General features: G+C 36.6%; 2 protein-coding genes across 6 annotated transcripts in view; one reads left to right on the forward strand and one right to left on the reverse strand.

The window, feature by feature from the left end:
- LOC139134766 (deaminated glutathione amidase-like) lies at positions 1 to 13,298 on the reverse strand. Its single transcript, XM_070701800.1, has 7 exons — positions 13,131 to 13,298; positions 8,585 to 8,838; positions 7,938 to 8,093; positions 6,309 to 6,515; positions 5,815 to 5,925; positions 5,192 to 5,293; positions 1 to 1,165 (listed from the first exon to the last, which is right to left on the reverse strand). Exons 2-7 carry the CDS (start codon positions 8,810 to 8,812, stop codon positions 983 to 985), a joined length of 987 nt encoding a protein of 328 aa, XP_070557901.1. The 5' UTR covers positions 8,813 to 8,838; positions 13,131 to 13,298; the 3' UTR covers positions 1 to 982.
- A 5,615-nt stretch (positions 13,299 to 18,913) lies between these two features.
- The window catches only part of LOC139134767 (ankyrin repeat domain-containing protein 26-like), a 51,464-nt gene continuing 47,819 nt past the window's right edge, over positions 18,914 to 22,558 (forward strand). For all 5 annotated transcript variants that reach the window (XM_070701802.1, XM_070701804.1, XM_070701803.1 and 2 more), the window contains exons 1-2: positions 18,914 to 19,217; positions 22,264 to 22,378. In XM_070701802.1, the coding sequence (XP_070557903.1) occupies positions 19,015 to 19,217; positions 22,264 to 22,378 (318 nt within the window). In that variant the 5' untranslated portion in view covers positions 18,914 to 19,014. The remainder of the gene's footprint in view (positions 19,218 to 22,263; positions 22,379 to 22,558) is intronic.

Below are 22,558 nucleotides of genomic sequence, written 5' to 3' on the forward strand. Positions count from 1 at the left end.
ACTTTCACAATCATGTATGAAAACTTTATTTACTCCATGGCCTTCAAAATGAGCCCCAAATACGTGGTAGCCAAGAAATACCAGTACATTGTAAAAGTTTGAGAGGCTGAATATCCGTCCTCAAGGTGCATGGACTCTATAGCAACTGGGGAGTGAAAACTCTCACAGACACTTTGTCTGGCGTGACGAACTAGATTATGCATTCAAAGCACATAGTCTACATGCCTCATCAACAGTCAGTGCTTGCTATAACACAAGCTACTAACCACATACATAAGAATACAGTCATTCAAAGCTGCTTGCCTGTTCAAATTTTGAATCACACATTACACTTAGTCTTTCAAACAGGAGTTTACTTCATGTGACATTTGAATACTCCATACTTTTTTGTATATATAAATTATACCAATCTATCAGAAGTTAACTTTTTGAAGTACTGACCACAGCTTTCCTTGAAATAATCCCACAATCACATTGCATAATTTGAATGTTAAAAATATAGTTGCTCCTGCAATTGTTAATTCATGTGGGTATATTTCTCTGTGTAAATTTGAATTAAACATTCTCATGAAAATATGGAACATCCACTTTCATATACTTCAGAGTCAACTGATCCAATTTGTAAGTCATTACTGTTTTAGGAAAATTTGCATCGCCCTAAAAGTTTACAGCCACTAATTTGCATTCCCACAAACTCTAGATTCAAGTTAAGCAGCCGTATTGTTGAATACTGTGTAAATTAAAAAAATTGAGCTCAGTAATTGTCCCTTTTAAAAAAAGCTCTGAAGACTTGTGAATAGAAATAACTTTACCACCAGAATTACAGATAGTTATGTTATTATGACAAGTTTCCTTGTCAGATGATACAAATCAGAAGTCAGACATGTATCTGTACACGTATATAAGGAACAATAGTTCTCAATGAGTTAATCATGGATCAAGGAACGTACTATCCTTATACTATTGCACCGTTGTCCTTGATTTAATGATCTGTGATCTGGGAGGACCTATTTGTTTGGATTTTGCCATAAAGGTCATATCTTCTGTGATTCCAGCATGGGAGGTCTGTCCGCACTTTTTGTAGATACTCCAGATCAATATCTGCAACACAGACATCCACTCCTTCATGGCAACAAGCTACAATACATCCCCAGGGATCAACCACCTGTGAATAAACGAATAAGAATGTAATACCTGCTAATTTTACCTGTAATTGTTTGGAAATTGAATGGAAAATATTTGTTTTGTCTGTTCTTTGATAAAATTAATGCATACTGAATTAAATGAAGGCTATCGACATTATATATTACAGCCCAAACATGGGACTATGAGGGTAGGTGACCATTTGCCCTCCTTACGTCGGGCAAATGGTCTCCTGCCCCGAGGGTACATAGTCCCTTGTTTGGGCTATAATGTTTTTATTACATGCCTCTCTTACACAATTTTCTCTCAAAATATTTAGGTTTATTGGCAAATGATAATCAAATGCTTTATTTCCATCTTAGATGAAAATCCGTTAAAAAATGGAACGATTTTCATCATCGACTGGCGCAATGATATATATAAACCACTGTTATGTGGTTTATCAATTTTTTTTCTGCAAATTTTCCCAAAAACCAGATTTTCTATGCAAAACATGAAATTTCAACATTTTTACATCAAAAAGTTGTCAAGTTGAAAATAGTTCCAGTTCACTTTCAGTCCAATGATGACTATGCGGCCCCCGACGTCATCGACGAGTTACCATTGAATCCCATGGAGCGCGCGAGGTTCGATATATGAGGCATGTAATAATCAGAGTTCGCGTTTACGCAAAAATCGTGCGTATTTACGCATTGAAATTGACTCTCTACGCATTTTTTCATTGTTATGCGTTTTCTATACGCAAAGGATAACACCGAAAGCACTCCCCACGACTGAGCTTAGGCGACAACCAGACGAAATTTGTTGCAACACATTTCTGTCAATCACTCATTTTGTGTGGAAAGTTTCTGATTCTCTGGGCGTTGTCTGAAAAATCGGCATCGTAGTTCATACGTTATCACGTTAGGCACGTTATCTTGTCAGCTGTGCCTATGAATTACGTTGCTAATTTTCAGGCGAGCGATAGTTTCTGAAACTTATGACACAAAGTGTGATTGACAGAAATGTTGCGACAAATTATATAAATGCCAACCGTGCACGATCATCGCGTCTCGCTGTTCCCAAATTTTGATCAAGCACATATGCAGCATGGCGTCTAAGCAGACAAATCTGTTTTCTTTCAACTTTGCTCTACGAGTCCCTGAAAAAAAAAAATTCATCGGTAGAGCTCGTCGGAATCCCAATAAATTTTGAACATTGCAGAAGTGGCTGGATAAGCTGCCATAACTCTAACTTTTGGGTTACCCGATGTGTTTTGACGGTCGCATGTATACCCTTCGCCGTTACGTTTCAAGATTGTTCAAGTTATTCGTTAAACTGTTTTCATTAAAATAATGTTACATCGTAAAATCCGAATATGTAGTGTAGGTTTATTCAACGGCACATTGTATTTTGCAGTCAGTTTTTTCATCAATCGAGTGCGGAAGTGAAATTACGCACTCAAATCCAGCCAATACGCAATTTTAGCAGACTAATGCGTATGCCGTACGCGAGGAGAAAAAAGTCACCGCGAACACTGAATAATGGTATTTGTGTTAAAAAGTAGCAAATTATTCTCTTCTGCTGCATGAACAAGCTGTGATCTGTAAATGGCTTATCTCTCAATCATTCATGCATCTAGAGGAAATAAACTACCACCTACGTAAAATAACTTACAATAAATAAAGACCAGTCTGAAAGGAGGGTACTTCATTTGCATATTTAAATGAGAATTACCGTCAAATTTGAACAGCGCCCTCTAGTCAGTGAGTGGCAGAATTTTATCTGCAGATATCTCAGCCCGGCATCGTTTCCGGTTAGCAGCTGAGTTGTACTCTTGGTTAGTGTTTGCCGATGATTTTTTTGTGGGGTTTTATTGATTCGTTTTTGCGTTTGCTTTATTTTTATGGTTTTCGAGCAATCAAAAATGCCGTTCACTCAACACTGCCGCAAAAGCATGGCCAGAGTCAAATTTTCATGAGAAGTAAGGAGGGACGACACTATCTTGAGTAGGTCCATATGATCTGAAAAAATCTCAGTGGCTATAAGCCTCCGTTTTTGAAACACATCTTGTTGAAGTTGACTATGCAGCAACGTTTATGTGTTAAATCTAATATGGCGACCAGTATAGTGCAGCGTACAGGAAGGGTTGACCTTGTGATGACCCACATACACACACGCTACCCCACCACAGATAACTGCATTTCCACAGCTAAGCTTGAGCGTACTTGGAGACTCTTTCTCGGCACTCACCAGCTAACTTAGCAAGTTTTTTCGGTTCTATTTATGTTTTCAATGATTATGATGAGGAAGCTAGACTGCCAGCTTGTGTTACCTCATGGCAAACACAATCTGCCAGCTAGTCTGGCTTCTTGGTAAAGTTGTCGACAGCGCAAGTGGAAAAAAAAGTACTATACAGTGAGAGAGGGGCTACGTTGTATGCGGCTATACACTGCTTAGTAGACTACTGACATTTATTTAGCAGTGCTGTTTCGTTTATGAGTGATTGTTTTCGCTGTTTTCACATACTAGTAGCTAGCAAGCATACAAAAACTAAGGAAACTAACATCGACTGCACAAAAACTCTATGGATACATATGGCTACCCTGTATCCTGCACACAAGAACGCGGGTGCAACTATTGAAAGCCGGTAAACAGCTGCGGCTGTCCGTGCTGGGTGATCCCATTACCGTGCTCGAGCTTGACTGGTACATTTTATAACTAGCGAAAATTTTAGTTTTTTAAAATCTTGATTGTCATAATGTGACATTAATTAAATACTCTTTTTATATACAACATCAGTGACACGATTGTAGGAGTAAAATTTGAAAAAGTGAAATATTAAGCATGTAACACCCTTGTGTATGAGAAGTGGTTTGGTCGCGGTAAACAAACATGGAGCATACGTTACGGGTGTACAGCTATGATAGTAACTACATGCCAACATTCAACACTGCTGCAAATATGTGCACATGGTCGCACAGTCATGAAAATTTCACGAAATGTTGATAATAGTTAAATGAATATTTTCTGAAATTTTCGGCTTGGTTTAAGACCTCTAAGGTCATTATTGAGCTGTTTTATGAAAAAGGTAAAGTTTACTCCCGCATTTGTTGGGTCAACCTCGCCACCCACTTTGTAGCGATTTCAATAAAATCTACTCGACTTTTGTGAGTTTACCCTCGGAAAACAGATCATTAGTATTTATGCTACAAATGAAAGCAAAAATTATCGTTCTAACTGTTGTACATTTTTGCTGCACATTGATATTTAAAGACCACGCTTTCGCCGTATTTTATCCTGCACAAGCAGCACTGCAGTGGCGGTCAGTGTAACAAAAACAAGGCTCTACAACATGATCTTTTATGCAAATTTCATAGGCTCCTTTCAGAGTGGCTAGGTGTATGCGTGTGTCAGATACTGTAAACAGTAATCACTAAGAGGGCGCTATTTCATTCATGGACTTACTTCAGACCTAGGCTTTCAAATGGCAATTGATTTCTTAAAAGAGATTTTTAAAAAACCATACTCCAGAGGCAGCAAAGGAAATTGCTTGTGTAAGATTTTCATGAACAATCTTTGCAGGTGGAAGGGTAACATATTCTCATATCAGCAGATGGCAATTTGGTAGGCAGGCATTTTTCTCACTAGCGGACTGAGGAACTTTCATTCTCTTGCTTACACTCAGCTGTAGTGGGCAAATTTTAGAACTTCTTCATTGGGCCGAGGCTGAGACCAATACTCCTGTTTGTGATGGTGAAAAGGCATAGGGAGTTTTTTCATGGGAAGAGGGTAAGTGGGGAAAATTTCCTGGTAGGGATTGAGTGTGAAGGGAGAAAACAAACGGGCAAGAGGGGAATTTTTCAAATCCTATTTTTAGCTTGGGAAGACAATTATGGACCAGCTTTCTCCAAATTCACTTTTGTTCAAAGTACAGAAGAAAGGCACATCTACTTGTTAAAAACTCTTCTTCCTCCAATTTCTTACTCCAATTTCCAATTATAATCAAGACAAGCTGCTTGGCAGAGTGACACATTCATCAATAAATGTTCAAATTGCCGCTACATACCATTGAATGGCCATAGGATGTTCTCTTCTCATGATGACGTCCTGTCTGGGCTGCAGCTACAATGTAACACTGCATCTCAATTGCCCGGCTTCTAAGCAGAACCTGCCATTGAATGAATAATAGCAATGTGTTTCTCATAGTCAGACATTCCCCAGTTCCATAAACCACTGTGAACTATAGTAAAAATGTGAAGCTGAATGCCATCTCTGATCTCTTTATTCTCACTGTGTTTTTTTGAAGATATAGACTGTTTGCCATGGCTATCCGTCAGATGAACAGAGTCCTAATTTTTACATTAAAACTCCACATTTAAGATTAATAAATCCCTTGAGCACTTAACCAGCATATGGAAGTATTAAAACTTTCCAGGACAGCAATTACTGAAACTGTTGTGGCATCTCAACTGTTCTTCCATCAAAGAGTGCATGGTCAGATAGAAGGACATGTTTGATGCACATGGATCAATGTTGACTACCGTATTTGACAATTCAGTGACCACTTATATCAACTGATTTCAAATGAAACTGGCGGAGCTTGCAAAATAGAGCATAATGCCCTGGACACAATACATAATCATAGCTTTGTGGATGTATGTAGATATCCTTGGAATTAAGCCAACTCACCTCCCAATGAGCGGCACCCGTTGTTGCTGTAAATGCTGAGGGATACGTCAATATTTGTGCACCTTGGTTTGCCAGGGCTATGGACATCTCAGGAAAACGTAAATCATAACACTGCCATGTTAAGCAAATAATATACAATACCATAATATTAATAACAAGTACATTTTTTTTGTAATCCACAAGTCCGCATCCCTTATGTGTACAAATTCCTATAAGGTTGCATGTAAATACACAAATGCATTTGTCAAAATATGCGAAGAAAAGACCACGTTGGGAAATGAAATTTTAAAAATGGTATGTTGGGATATAAAACTCTTTAATAACATTTATAAAATTTGTAATAATTATTTCTAGGTATTGAGTTTGGGAGAAAATTTGATCAGGAAATTCAACTGGAGTGAAAATGTGAAAAAATATACCAGTGAACATAATCTGAGGCATCTGAGACAGTGAAATGCTTCCATTCTAGCCATACACTGCATAAACAAGGATACAGTTGCAAGTCCAATTTTTCCAACTGGACTATCAATTGGTGGTGCAATCTCACTACCAGGAATTGTGAAGTCACTTTCTTTGAGTCTGACATGTCCCTTGATGTCAATGTCAAATAGATGAGTCTTGTCGTAAACAGCTGCGATGTCACCATGATTGTCAACCACAACATGGGAGTTAAATAGCCGCTTGGAATCGGCACGTTCATCCTGAAATTTATCCACAGAAACAATGACTTCTTAACATGTACATATCATTCAAGTGAAATTTAAAATAAAATAAACAATGGAAGATTTCCGGTCATCTATAAAGCGGAACAATTTGAGCCCTTGCTACTAACACACAATACTTTCTGAGAGCATTATTCTTATGTTTTCGTTATTACGGTATATCACATTATAGAAATATATGTGAAATGTTAAAATTTTGCAATTTTCATGCACCTATCTGGTTAGGTTGAATTTGGTTCGTGACAGTTCCACTCTGTGATTTATTTGTATGATGTGATGTTACACTGGGTGTGAATATTGCACGGCAGAGCACATTGTGATGTCACACACTGGGTGTGAATATTGCATGGCAGAGCACGTTGTGATGTCACACTGGGTGTGAATATTGCACAGCACAGCACAAGAAAAAGTGGCTTGAAGCTGTGATCCACTTCCTGTGTGGCTATACAGCTTCAGCAACACCTAAAAATGGCGATATGGATCTGCATAGACTTTAAATTACAAAGTCATTGTACATTTGGAACTTTAAAGTGGCTGACATGAAGTAGAATTAGGGTCAGATGTTGGTAGTTTAAAAATGATTTGTGTATGGGAACTGTCTTCAAGAGATATTGCAGGGGAATACATCAAAACTAAATTGGAGAATACCTGCTAGCTTTTCACTATACATCATGATAAATCTTCCAGAATATGAGATATTTGTGTAAATTGTGTATAAAAACATGAGATGTTTGTGTAAGATGTATTACAGGGTTATACATCAAAAGTAAATTAGGACGGCCTGCTAGCTTTTCACTGTTAATCAGAATAAGAGATATTTGTGTAAAACCATAGCCAGGAATTTTTACAAATATACCTCACTGTAACAAATGTTGGCGGCAATATCTTTATTTTACTAGGGGAATGACAAATGTAATTCAGGATTCATTGACAATTTCACTCAGAACTTCAGAACACAACAAATTACACAGCCTCTGTTTGGAACTGTCTTGTGAAATTGAAGTCCTAGAGGTATGAGATTTTAGCGCCCAGTTTTCTGCGTTTGGCATTCACTTTCATGGTTTGAATACATGTTTATTTGCATGTTTGTTGAATTATTATTTTTAAATTTGACTCTATTATATATGGGGTAGCTTGGCTTTGGTATAAGCTACAAACCTATTTTTCTCAACTAAGTGAACAACATCAGAGGGACCAGAGATGAATGGATAATTGCTAGGAAACATTCTTTCTATGTTTTAAAAATTATGTTCAAAATATATTTGGTGTTGAGATTGGAATTACAAAATTACCAGTTGGCTCAACTTCATCATGCATGAGTTTTAAAGCTAGCCACTAGAGGGCGCCATTGAACAAAAAAGTAAGCGTTGGGAAACCATCAGACATGATACTTGTTCTTACTTTGCGATGCATTCCACCAAGTGACAACCACATATCATTATCCTTGGCCAGAGCTTTCATGGTTTTTATGACATGTCCATCCAACGTCTCTGCAAGTTCCATGGTTTTGTCTCTGTTATCACCAACAAAGTCAAAGCATTCTGGAAAAAATGCCATCTGAAAAGAAAAAGGCATATAAAACAGAGAAAACTATCAACTTTCACCTTGTATCAAACAGAAAATTTGTGAAAAGTATTTCACTGCTACCATCAAGTCAGATTACTAGGGGGATGACAAATGTAATTCATTTACTTACTTTGCGATGTAAGAAACAAAAAATGCAATCCCCCAAACTACGTGTACAGACAATATATGTGACGTGATGAGAGGAAAAAATATAAAGTTGATGCAAGTCAGACAATGAGAGGATAAATTAACATGAAAATTTTAAAAAAATCCCTCCTAAATGACATACACACTAAAACTTATCCAAATACCAAAAAATTAGTAACTTAGTTTACTATCAAAATCCACAGTCTTTTAACATTTCTTAAAATGCTTAGCCTGAATAATAAATACGATTTTTCAAAAACTAATATCCAAGGGTTTACAGAGGCTTTTTTGATATTGTCAGTCTGTCTGGTCATGTCTGTATTAATTATACCAACCTTGGCACCTTTCTGTTTAGCTACTGTAATCAATTCTCTACAGGTCTGTAGGTTGGCATCTTTGTCGGCTTTACAATTCATCTGACACACTGCTATGGTGCCTCTGTTCTTCAGGGAAGCCATTGATGTTTTTAAAGCGCTGTTGGCAAATTGTCTGCTGAGTCCTAATAGAAGACAGTTTCCTAATAGTCGTCTACCTCTACTTGCTGCTTGCAGACACAAGTGCATATTAACACATCCTAGCCAGCATTCATCTCCGGAAAATAGAACAAAGATGACACATTATTGTACATGTACCTGAAGAACAACAGTCTGCTAAAATGGCCATATTGCAGCACTATTCTGTAAGGTTGACTGTCCAAGGTGCCTAAAGCACTGTGCTTTATTTTGCTACTTAGTGTATGTTCATTTTTAGTCAGTTTAAAGGGGCACTTTGGACGATGATTGGTCTGGTGCTTCCTATGTGTAGTTGCAGAGACTGTCAGAGTAGCCTGTCCTACACCGTGCTTAATGGACCTTTTTTTGGGCGACTTGCAGCGATTTCGAAGCTGTTATCCAATTGGTTGGCAGAATCTTACCATTAAATAATACAAATAAACTCCCTAAGTTGCTGTGAATAGTGACAATCGACCAATCAGATATAACCTTGCAAACACGCTGTGAGTCAGCCGCCTTTTTTCCACAGTGCATAGCTGCAGTCATGTACAAAAAATTAAACATACGCTGGAAACAAAGCATAATTTTTTCATTGTCATGATGTCAATTAATACAGTTTGTGATGTTAAAAACTTTGTTTTTCAACTGGAGGCCAGGATTATATAAGCATCAGCAAATATGTGCTTCAAGTTGCTCACTCTGGCATGAAAATAATGTTTGGACCAGTGAGAAGACGTATAATATTGGCAATGGAAGTTGACAAAACTTGTCATGATAATGCATGAAAAAGGTCATGACGTAGCCCATTTCATACACTGGCTATTACCAAAATAGCACTAATTGCTTGTGCTGTTTTTTTAAGAGCCTTATATCATTTGTTGTGCTGACTAAGGGACGATTCAGAATTTACTTCCAGGGGGAGGGTGGAGGATTTTCTATTTTCTCGGTGATTTTTTTCCATGGCCCCCCTAGTAAATTATAGAAAAAATCTATGGCCCCCCCCCCTCATCTTTCCTGTTTTTTTTCCATGGCCCCCCCCCCCCCCCCTAATATATACATGCATGCTTATACGGTACATTATAGACATATCTAGTCTAAGAAGTTGCAGGAACTGTAGGGCCTAGTGGACATTAATCGATGATATAACAAATCATTTCAGGGTTATGTGACTATAAAAAGAATGATTTGCAGGGACTGCAAGTGGCACACTTTTGGAAAGGGTAGCAATAAACATATCTGGTTGTAAATTTCTGAAGAAAGTTAATTACTAAATATGAATACTTTTTTCGTTATGTCTCACTGATACATATGATGCACACAAAGACAAGCAAAGATGTCAGTTAGAAATGGTGAACAGAAAATCAGAGGAGCAGATAATTGGCAAAGTGATATATATCTTGAAGTTTAATGGTACATCTCATTTGCAGATATCCAGATATTTCTGGAAAGTGAGATGTACATGTACATGCACACGTTCAGCATACATTTTCATTTGATGATGCTGAATATTTGCAGACTCACGGTGAAAGTTTTAAACATTAGGAATTAAAATTGGTGAAAGCCAACTTGTTTTTAATTTTCTCTTTTTTTCTAATTTGGTTGTCATAAAACCAAGTTGCTGCCACTGAAAGCAACAATGCTGAGGAATATTTTAGAACATTTCTTGAACAAAACACGTTATCCAAAACATGAATTCACGTGTTATTCTGCTCATTCCATTCACAATCCAATGTTCATATTACAATGCAGATAACCCTGTGTAAGTCAAAATTCACATTTTGTCAGCAGTATTTTTCAAAATTGACAGAGCATTCATATTTCAAATTTTTTTTAACAAACTTTAATTTTAGAATAGTCATGATGCGCATGTTTTCAGATGACACGAAACAATACATGTTAATTTGTTTTTTTGCCTTTTCTGCCAGCCGCCACTGTGAAATCTTTGATTATACATATCAGAATGAATGGGACACAAAAGTATTAGCATCAATACACAATGTGTAAGCCTATCCACATTTCTCCTAGCCTCATACACACTGAGATCACTTCTTGGACTACAGCAAATTTCTTGTGTACACGATATTTCAACAATGCGACACCATAGCATTGGTGCAGTGCCACATGATCTTCTGGATGCACATACAGGATTATTGGAAAATCAACCCTTTTGTAAATTTTTCACCATATATTTTTGACAGTAATACATAATATTTTTATTTTCAACATTAAAAAACTATTCGCTGAAAAGCACCTTGAAGATGAGACGGCCATAAATTTATTTTCAAAAAGTTTATAGTAGATGTAAGCACTGTAAAAAGTTATGTAGAACATTTAAAAAATTTAGAAAGGGTAAAATTGATGAGAATGAAACATAGAAAAAAGGAGCAGAAAAGAAGAGTAGCAGTAGCAGTAGTTTACTCAAAGGATGAAGTGGGTGTATATTTGGGGTAAAAAACCTCAATTTTTGTATTAATGATAAAAATTAATTTAAGTCGAAAACTAGACAGTATTTTCTGAAATGTAATATTTCACTTGAAAGGATAGTATTCATGTAGAAAAAAACAACTATTTTACTTGGCATTATCCATCTTCATATTTAAATTGTAGGGGTTTAAAGACTGACTCTAATAATTGATTAAAATCATGATCAGCAAAATTAAAATGCCTCTTATTCAAAATGCCTCTTTTTAAAAATGTAAGAGCTTTATTGCCAAACAAAACCAATTGATAGTTGTTGTGTTATATAGCAATTTAAAAAACAATGTGAAATTGCAGAAAATTTGACCCAGCCGGAGTGGAGTTAAATTCGTTCGAAATTTTGAAATTGGGAGGCAAAAGAAGCCAAGAAATCAGGTGATTTACATACATTTGCATAAATTAACACTTCTTTATCATGCAACTTTCAACTGCTTTACAAGCTACAAGGTAAACCCAACCTTAAAAGACATTTGCTGTAATTTTTAGCATTTGTTCAATGTTCATCTCTGTGTATCAGCATTTGTTTGTTATTCTATCACTACATAGAACACCCAATGCTGTATTTAGCAACATACCAGTGTGAACATAAATGACCATTGTTATTGTTGAAAAATGAATTCTAGTCTGGACTTGATCTGAGATCTCTTTTCAACAAAAACAACCCTGACTGTTCACTGTATGGTTTGTATTGACACGCTAAATACTGGACATTTCATAACGCTTCAGGGAGGAGAACAAGATACTGCAGTAGATGCATAAAACAAACCACTGTGAATATTACCGAATTTGGCAGCTAAAGGAGTTTAACTAAACATGTTGAGTTTATCTGTCACCCAGGTAGCGTCTACGGTGCTCTTTTGTAGAGATCAGAAATTCTGGGCAAATATTGAATTGATGTTTTTTCCCTTGGCCCCCCCCTAAAAGATTGTGGTATTTTGTCTGGCCCCCCCTAAATTTTCTTGGGAAAAATGGGTGGCCCCCCTGAAAATCCTCCGCCCCCCCCCCCTGGAAGTAAATTCTGAATCGTCCCTAATACTATCGTGTCAGTTCAATGACGAACTCAATATTTATTATCTGCTGTAAAGTAAGGATTTGTATGTCATGATAACCTAGAGAATCATAAATGCTGTAAGTTGCCAGTAATAGTATCTTCTCTAATCCCAGGCCACTGTCTATTTATAAAGCCTAGGTCTCTGCATGCATGTATCTTCTGATACATCTAGACTATGGTCTAATCGGGCCGTTCACAGTTTACGTCACTGTTCTCTCATTAATATGCAAAAATAAATATTTGTCCGCATTTTCAGATAACGCTTTTGAAAATTACGCATGCAAGAACGACGAAAATACATCTCAGTGGGTGACTGCTAGTGTAACAATGAATACTAAAAAACATATTCACGACTCTGAGTACTAGCTGCAAAAACAGCCACGCATGCAACATTGATAAAATTTGTCCGCATTTCAAGCTGCGTGTGCGATGTCGCGCGCGTCCAGCTATATTTAGTAACAAACCTGTAACTGTGAACAGCGCTATTCGGGTCTGACCTGTACGGTATACAACCAGGGTATGTAGTATCCTCATCAAGAGCAAATAGATATCGGCGCAAAGAATTAGGATATCAATTATCATTATCAGTATCACATCAGTTTCATGTCAAAGCTCTACGTGTATATGTACTATGTCGCAAGCGTTCAGCGGTAGGGAGGCGGCGTAACCATCCGTAATCGATTGAGACACACACGTTCGCGCTGGGCTATAGAGTTGCCATCTCTTGTGGTTCATTCGTAAATTACTAAATAAGCAGACGACAGCGCGGCGCGACATGATACGCAACGTCACGTGTATGCTACATCATGATTGTTGTATTATAACTTGGGGATATGGTTGAAGTAAAATCTAATGCTTTACCTCATGAAATTTTCTTTACAAAAGTCAGGCAGGCCGTCAGAGGCTCAACAGACTGCTACCGTTACCACTGCAGTCCAAAGCTTACAGTTGTAGACAAACACGGAGGTTGAGGAAGCGCGCTCGTGTTCGTGTGTACGTCGACTAGACCATTTGCCCAGATATGTAAATAAGGTCATTCGGGTCATTCAATATCTGTCCCGACTGTGAGGGCGTTTGATCAGCAGATCTCTGGTTGCAAAAGACGGGCTTTTTATGATGATCTTTGTAATTGAACAGCTAATCATTTGGGGTTTTTTTTCAGACAAGACGCATTGAAATTTTAATGCATTCACAGTTATGTAGATCTATTTTATTTGTGACTATGTTGAAATAAATTTCTCTTTTTCAAAAAAAAAAAGACGGGCTTTCACATTTTCTCTTTTCACATTATCCCTTTCCATATTTTTCGTTTACTTTACTTTTTTACAGTCATGGAGACATAAAACTGCCACGTTTATGGTGGGGACATATCTGCTGTCAAAGTTCATTCCATGAACAAGCATTAACTTTTCAAAACAACTTGAAGTAGTACTGTCGGGTTCTTTGGTCGTGTATAGGCTTACATGTATCATAATGTCCGCTTTGTAGGAAAAAAAGAGCATTTGACGAAAGAACTTCTAGTTTTGCCGTTTACTGTTATAGTGTTGTTGTTGATATAAAGTCACGTTGAAATACAAATAAAGGGGAACAGTTATGACATCATATAGAAACTCTTTATATATTTCTTGTCAATGTAATAGAAACTAAAACATATGTATCTCTACATTCATAAAAGGACATAAACGATGAAAATAAATCGAGTCTGGAAGTTTCTGGTTTTCTAATCCGCTATCACTATTTTACTGTACAGACTGTGGACCAAAGAGCTCATCCATTTAATATAATATCTTGTCGCAAGCTTTGGTCACAGAATTACAGATGCGAAATGTCATGTTCACAGATATTTATAAACTTGTCAAAAGTCACACCTGATCGAACTTTGCAAAAAAGATCAGAGAAAGATGAATGCCACATTTTGGATAGTCAAATCATCGAGGCAGAGGTATTACCTCCATTCTCAAATTAACAGTTGCAAAGTTAGAATCTAAACATATCATCCTGGATTTAAAAAGATGCTGTTCTTCGAATCCCATTCGCAAGAAGACAGACGCACTGCGCAGTGTATGCAGCAAAACCACGGTCACAAACGCTCGCCAAAAGTTGCAAATTTAAAAATTTGTACCACCTGAAGGTGGAATTATTAGTTAAAGTTTCACTGTCCTTGTATTAAAAGTTTTTTCGACAAACTTTAAGGGTCTATGGATAAAATTTGCAAAAGTAAAACAAAAACAAAAGATAAAAAAAAAACCAAGAAACTTGAATCGCAATCGCGATATTCATTTAAATATCGTGACTTCTGGTAAAAGGCTTCATAAGGCCGCGTTAAAAAAAGTGGTGGGGGGCTGGAGGAATTCAGGGGGATTCGAAAATTTTTTGGGTAGTCGAGGGGGGGGGACTTGAAAGTTTTGCTCTGCCTATAGGGGGACCTGAAAATATTTTGACTCCCAACATTTTGATGTCGTCCAATGGTTCTAATGTTAGTAATAATTAAACAAAATCTAGAACCGTTTTGTCATATTTTATGTCTTTAATCTCGAAAAAGTCTAAAAATGTATGAATGCCATTAAATTTCTGTAGAACAACTTGGCCTTGTAATGGGGCAGGAGCTACAACTGTTGATAATTTTTCAATATTTCTATGCAATGTATCAAACACAGTTTCTTGGTGTCTCTCTACAGCATGCTGCTGAAAAACACAATATTCACTTTGTCATCAAAGCCCGTTTGTCTAAATATTGGTGATAATTGAATGATGCAAATGCACAGTACATGTAGGCTGTGTTGGCAAGCTGAATACTGGATAGCTCAACATTCTGTACGGAGTAGAACAAGAACACAATTGTATAAATTGAACAAAAATATTGTCAAAATAAAAAGTTAATACAACTACTGCCCTGCTACTACATACTGGCAGTGAGAGTGATACATGTAGCTCTGACTCTGATGTAGTTTAAGAAGAGTTTCGTTCATAGGACACTCAATTGACAGTGAAACATACATCTACTTGTACACAAGATCCAGCCAGAGAGCAACACGTAGAAGACTAGGGGACTAACAGTTACCATGGATTTTTGAATTCTGGCTTATGAGAACAATCAAATATTAGAGAAAAAAATTGGGATCACCATACTTGATCTTATACAAATGTACGATGAAAAGTCATTTTTTCTAAAATCACTTAAAATCAATATATAAACCATTCATTTCAAGTTCATGCAGTGAATGAAATTTTCACATCTCATTGTACCAATAACACAAAAGTAAAACTTTGAACAGTAAAGACTCTAATTTAAATGGAAAAATGTGTGACTAAATGGAATCTTTTATTTGTTATCAAATTTGCCATTATTACACCCATAATTTCTGAGATTAAAACATTAATTTCATGGAATATTTTACCTTTCAGTATTGTCAATTTTGTAAAACATTTTATAAGTGGCATCTAAGTTGTATATGTCTTGTACTTTTGAAAAAAAAATTTCGGTAGGTCACTGTGCTCATTTTTTCACAATTTGGTTAAACGTAGCTAGGAAGAGCCAATTTTCATACTCTCTCATGATTGTCATTTTGTGTGCTTTTCAGCTGGTGCCATTGAACTGGCCAGAGTTGGATAAACTCAAGTCGGCTTAGACTGAGAAATCCAAAAAGTTCACTGATGCATTTAAAAATGAATCAATTTAAGAACTTGCCCTAGTAATATGGCTCTATGACCTGCTGATAAGAGGTAGTGTTGAACATTTGCGTGCAGAACGACACATTACATGTTGGTTTTTTTTTTACTCTGCGTGTATTCCTTATAAATATGCGGCTATATGGTAATTTGGGGGGGACTTGAAAATTTTTGAGGGTATTGAGGGGGGACTTGAAAATTTTTGAGGGTATTGAGGGGGGATCTGAAAAAAAATAAGATTTCAATCGCGATTCCTCCAGCCCCCCCCCCCACCATTTTTTTTGAACGCGGCCTAACAGTCAGTGGTAATGGTTCCATTTTTTGCTCACGTGTTGACACACGTGAGCATATGTCGCAGCGATGTCTGTCTGTCTGTCTGTCTGTCTGTCTGTCTGTCTGTCTGTGGGTCTGTCTGTCTGTGGGCTCAATATCTCAAAAACGGCTCATCAGATCAGAATCAAATCTGGTACATAGATTCAGTTTGCAAATGGTAAGAACTGATTAGTTTTTGGTGGGTGTGGCTTGCTTACTTTTTGCTCATTTGCATAATTAATGATTTTAGAAAAAACGGATATACATTGAGAACGATTGCACGCAATTTGATGAGATTTGCTACAAATGGTGATCACATCAAGATATATCAGCTGTGAAAGTTATTAAAGGGGTGATATGAAAGATATTAGTAATTTGCATATTTAATGAAATTTCCTAATTAGGCGTATATATCTGAATTTACTTGATCAAAATTGACGAAACTTGGTATGCATATTGAGGATACTATGATTTAACATTACTGAAAGTCATTAAGAATTTTTACTTCATCCAAATCCCAATTTGCATATTTAATGACCTTTTGAAAGTAAGGATATATATTTGAATTTACAAGACCACAATTGATGAAACTTGCTATGTACATTATTACTATGATAGAACATTATTAAATGTCATCAAGCATTTTTACTTCAGCCAATGCCTAATTTGCATATTTTATGAACTTTCCTAATTAGGTCAGGAAGAAAAAATAAATTGTTCATCGGAACCTCCGCTTCTACTTTGGCATATTTGGAATTTTTTTTTTTTTTTTTTTTTTTTTTTTTTTTTTTTTTGATCGCGGCAAATTCTTACTTCCGTATTTCCTCGTTTTGTAAAGGTTAGTACATGTCACATCATGAGTATTAATTTGATCGCCAACATTCGGACGTGATGGCCAACAGTTAGTTCAAAAGACGCTACTCAGTGTTTGTCCTGATATTACGTTCGGCAATTTGTTCAACAAGATCGTGACAGCAGATGGACGGTGCATCTGATTGAATGAAAATTGCATCGAAAGTATAAAAATTTACGGCAATGACAAAACACATGGTTGCGTCGATGTTAAAGTACGATCTGAATGATGACTACCGGTATATAACTTCACTCCGATCACAGTAAAGTGTTGTTAGACCATTGTGTAAAATGTGTAGAGACAGTGGTAAAGAGGCCAAAACATGGGGCCAAAGTAAAATGAAAAAACTCAGATGCTAGGTCCCACCAGGACAATATTAAAGGACAATACTGAATTGTTGGATTTCAGTGATTTGCTGTACATTTCAGTTTTATTCTGAGAGAATGTTGAAATTCTTGACCGCGGAGTGACGTCACTTTCACCTCACGCACGCGAGTGAGGTGAATTGGGATTTGACTATACAGGACAGTGAACAATGCAGAAATTATGTGACAAGGGACAGAACTTAGTGTTTATCATTGACATAATGTTGAAACTTTGAATACTGGTGTAAAGGTTGAAAAATCCACACTTCAATATTTTGTTCTCACGGTAGTGTGACACAAAAATGACGTGAAAAACCGCAAGTTCCCGGATGTCTGCGGTCAAGAATACTCAGAATATGTTGTGCAAACACTAACATCGTTTATTGTTGGGAAATATAGTATTGAATTCAGTTACCAGTATCAGTGTTTCTTGTCTGAGATATTTCTGGTAAAAAGGGAACTAGTTATCTTGCTTTGTCTGCATCTGTGCAGAAATGCCAGAGAACCGCGTTTACCTTCGGCCTAAAAAAAAATAAAAAAAAAAAATTTCGCTCGCCGCTCCTGGGACTTGGTCCAAAAAATCCGATGAACAAGATTTTTTTTTTCTCTGGCCTTAGGGGTATTTATCTGAATTGACGAGACCAAAGTTGACGAAACTGGCTATGTACATTAAAAATACTATGACAGAACATTATTGAAAGTCATTAAGAATTTGAACTTTAGCCAATTCCTTATTTGCATATTTAATGAACTTTCATAATCAGAGATATTTTATCTGTATTGACTAGACCAAATGAACTTTCTAATTAGGGATATATACTTGGATGTATTGGATCAAAGTTGGCATAACATGCTATGTATATTGATGATTATACCAGGTTATACCAATAATGAAAGTCATTTCGCACTTAAGTTTTCATGTCAGCTAATTAATAGTTTGCATATGTATATAATGAGCTTTCAAAGTTTGGAATATATAGTTTGAAGGACTTGACCAAAGGCAATGGTGATACAATGACAGCAGTCAAAGAAATTAATTATTTCTATTTCAGCTAATTGCGTATTTGAATACTTAATGACCTATAGAGTTTAATCTGTGGTGAATATTGTTCATTATGTTGATCATAATACTTTCAATGAAGTTGCAAACATGTGTCAAAGGTTCAAATTTACACATAACTTTAACATACAATGAAACACGTGAGCATTTACAGTTCATATCTGGTCAGAAAAAGTCGTTATGAGTATAATCAATATCACCATGAAGTCCATAAACACAAATCTGGCAAAGCGGGTGAAGTCAATCGCGCAAAGGAAATGACATCTACGTATTTCTATCGTGAGGCGACGCTGTGAGCGAATGCTGGATGCTCATCCACAATGCTGGGGTGATTTGAGGTGATGTGATAACCTTTGACCTGTCAACTCTATGTCTCGTGCACTTGAAATCAAGACGAGGCTGTCGTCGTTGTTTATAAATGGCTGCCCCCGGTTCCGAATTTTTAAGTTAATCAATCGACCGTGCTTCGGCTCATTGCCAGCTGCCATGAAGAAGTTTCTACGGTCAAGTTTACGAAGGAAAACACCTTCACCAGACCGCAAAGAATCAGCTGATAGCCGAACATCGGGCTACGAAGTGAAAGAGAAAGATCTGCCAAAGCTGCACAAGGCCGCTTGGAACGGCGACCTGAGTAAAGTTAAACAACTCGCCAAAAAAGGAGATGTAAACCAACTCGATAAAGCGAATAGGTAAGTATATGGTGGACCAAGTTCATCTTTCACAGATACAATGCATATCCCTTTTCTCTCTTGGCACTTTTATATTGTTTTTGCACACTTTATTTGTGTCACATTCTAATAGACCATTGAGATGAGAGATACGTACATATGTCATCCATACCACATTCCCCACTGGGACTACCCTGCAGTTCCATAGCCTTACCAACTTTCCCCAGTGATTTTGTGTGGTGTGAAAGGGATGTTTCCCCACCACAGAAAATCACCGGGTAAGGTTTCAGGCTACGTAACTTCAGCAAGATAGAGACAGGTTTTCTGAACCTTTCAAAGGAAGGAGGTAGTCTTTTTTATTCTTTTCACCTCTATGATCGGGTAGAGTAACTGTGCTTTAATTGTAGATTGTATGCTTAATAAATGATCAGAGCCATTTAGGCCCAGTCCTAGTTTGCTAACTTGAGCCATATTGCTCACAGCATGGAGCATGATGCTTGCTTTAGACATGGAATTGTATTTCTATCATAAAGCCAGTAGATATACTTCACTGTACATAGACTGAAGCTACACTGCACAGGGCTAAAATTTGAAATAGCTATTTCACTTGAATAATTGTAGCTCACGCTATGCCCCAATATCACGAACCGCATGACCCACACGACACAAGCTCAAGCCGCATGGCCAACCAAGGCTACAATTATTGCAGCTACTATTGTACTGTGCCCATCCACTCATCCCATTTGTCACACCTTCTCATGGAGAATGGTGGAGGGACTGTTGTTCACACAATATTGCACCTGTGTTTCTCTAGCCATCAGGCAGCAAATAACTACTCATTATCGCAAGTCACACTTGTGCCATACATGAACCATAGTGTTGGAAAGGATGGCCATTTTAACTCACTTTATGTATGAAGTTGTTAAAACATTATTTCATATGTAGTTTTGTAAGTGACTTTACGTATCATCACCAGTATTCTAGAATGTTAGTTCACAGTCCCTTCATTGTGTTGAACAAAAGCCAACTGTCAAGTACTACCATCAAAGATGCACATTAGCCCTAACAACCAAAAGCACACCAACTGACAAGTTCAAGACCATTCAAATTCAAATGAGGGGGAAGGCTATGTAGTAATCAGCTGATAACACAAGAGACTGTTTAGCTTATTGAATCTCAGAGCTTAGACTTTCATTTCTATTCAAAAGTAAAAATATTCAGGTATGAATTAATGAGTTGTTAAAATTAATTTCAAAGATTTCCTGTACAGTGGTGTGGGGAAATTAATTTATTTATTTACTTATTTATTAATTTGTTTATTATGTTATTTGTTTATTTATTTATTTACTTATTATATGATACATGTTCAAATTTATGATTCTGCATCACTACTCTACTCATCATAAGTAACAAGCTATGTCCATGATATTAAGTTCTATTTCCAGGCTCTCTATATTATAATTTCAAGCTTTGATAAATTTGCAATTTTGGTATTAAATACTCTTTCTGTATCCTTTTAAGCAAGATTGAAATTTTCACCACTTGAAAACTTTTCAGCTATATTATGAGTGTCAGTCAGTAAGTTACAGTACTATCAAAAAACACTAGTATTCCATTCATTGAACGTGTTGTAACTTGACATTTCCCTTGTGTAAATCACCACATATTTATGTCAGTACCATCAGCAACACTGTATAAAATCATGGTCTAAATGAATGCAACCCCTGTATACACAAAAAATCCACAACTTTCAGACAAAACATAACTGCATTTGCTTCAATAATTTCTGATTCTTCACTGATCTTTATACAAAGAACAATTACATTTATTTCTTAATCAGGAATGTTCAAATAGGGTTGCCTTTCTGCCCCATTGACCCATACTTTGGCGTTGTGCCAGCTTCTTGTTCCAACCCACAAAGTAGATTTTACACACAATACACAACAGTTAGGTCCCTGTGGCACAGTCAGTGTGTACCCACAGATTAACTGCTGTGTGCTTTCAAGGTAACCAGGCATGAATAAAAGAATAAAAAAGAATGCATGCAATGGACTGCCAATCAGTGTTTGACATAGATCATGCAGAGGTTATTTTAATGGTAAACGGAGGCAAAATAACTTGCTGTGGGAGATTAAATTGAAATAGATACAAATCTGGGTCACCTGGACACTCAGCATAATTGTTAAGTGTGTGCATTTTGGCTGTTTTGTTTCTTTGTCCAGGTACAAATCAATTTACTTAGACACAATGAAAAAAAATTGTACAGCAGAATTGTTTGATTTACGATATAACGACCACAGACAAATGATGGCTGTATACTTTAAATTGGTAAATTACAATTTGCATTTTTGAGGGAATTTGGATACTGGTAAATGACCAATCAGTAAAATAATAGTAAATCCAATTAGGAAATGGATTGCTCTTGGTGTCAGCTTTTAACTTTGATATCATAATCATAATTACTACCTTTTCACTGTAACTCTATCACTGCTGAGACTCAGTCCAATCCATTATATCCTGGCAACGCAATGATTTGATTCAAAAGTGGAAAAATGACAGTGATAATTACATGTACCCAATCATTGCAAGTCAGGGTACATGTACGTGCTTGAAATGTAATTGTTTGATATCAAATCAATTTCTAGATTGAAGACATTATATCATAAACCCATGTGACACTTTTTAACATGCACCACTACATTTTCACAAAATTGCTGAGCTCTCGTGGCTATGGACTTTTTAATTACAAGAGCTTGGCAATTTTTTTAATTGCCGAGCCATGAGCTTGACAATTTTTTTAAATTAATAATAAATCTTATGAAGTGAAAAAATATAAAATACTCTTTAAAATACTCTGTAGGTTTTTTATGGCTAAGATGGTTTGGTACTGGTAGTTTTCTCCTTGTGAAATGAGAAGTTGTTCATGGAATGTCCGAAACAAACATATCACCTAATGTTTTTTTCCCTTTGAAGTAGATATACTGTAACACTACATGTGTTTGCCATCCTATCAACTCATTCTGTTGTTACATACTAACATATTGTTACATTTTCAATTTCAATTCAGGACTCCATTGCACTTAGCATGTGCTCATGGCCAGTTTGATGTTGTACAATTCTTGGTGCTGAATAAAGCAAAGCTAAACATCTGCGATAATGGACACCATTCTCCTCTTATGAAGGTGAGTGAGCATGTCATGTTATGTCCCATACCAATCCATTGAGATGCCTGATAGACAGCATGCAGAGATTTATACAGCTGAAGATTTTTTCTATCATACAATTCAACTATACCGTTTTTCATTCTGAAAAGATCTTGAAATCACTATCTTTCCAATACAATCTTATGTTCTACATACTGG

Source organism: Ptychodera flava, chromosome 6 (assembly GCF_041260155.1).
Source record: "Ptychodera flava strain L36383 chromosome 6, AS_Pfla_20210202, whole genome shotgun sequence".
Classification (NCBI taxonomy): Eukaryota; Metazoa; Hemichordata; class Enteropneusta; family Ptychoderidae; genus Ptychodera; species Ptychodera flava.

Excerpts from the sequence above, each read along its gene's own strand:
- LOC139134766 (XM_070701800.1), bottom strand. The coding sequence starts at position 8,812 with ATGCACTTGTGTCTGCAAGCAGCAAGTAGAGGTAGACGACTATTAGGA. Across the intron at positions 8,094-8,584 it reads CTAAACAGAAAGGTGCCAAG|ATGGCATTTTTTCCAGAATG; the intron begins GTTGGTATAATT and ends TTTTCTTTTCAG. Across the intron at positions 1,166-5,191 it reads CATCCTATGGCCATTCAATG|GTGGTTGATCCCTGGGGATG; the intron begins GTATGTAGCGGC and ends GTTTATTCACAG.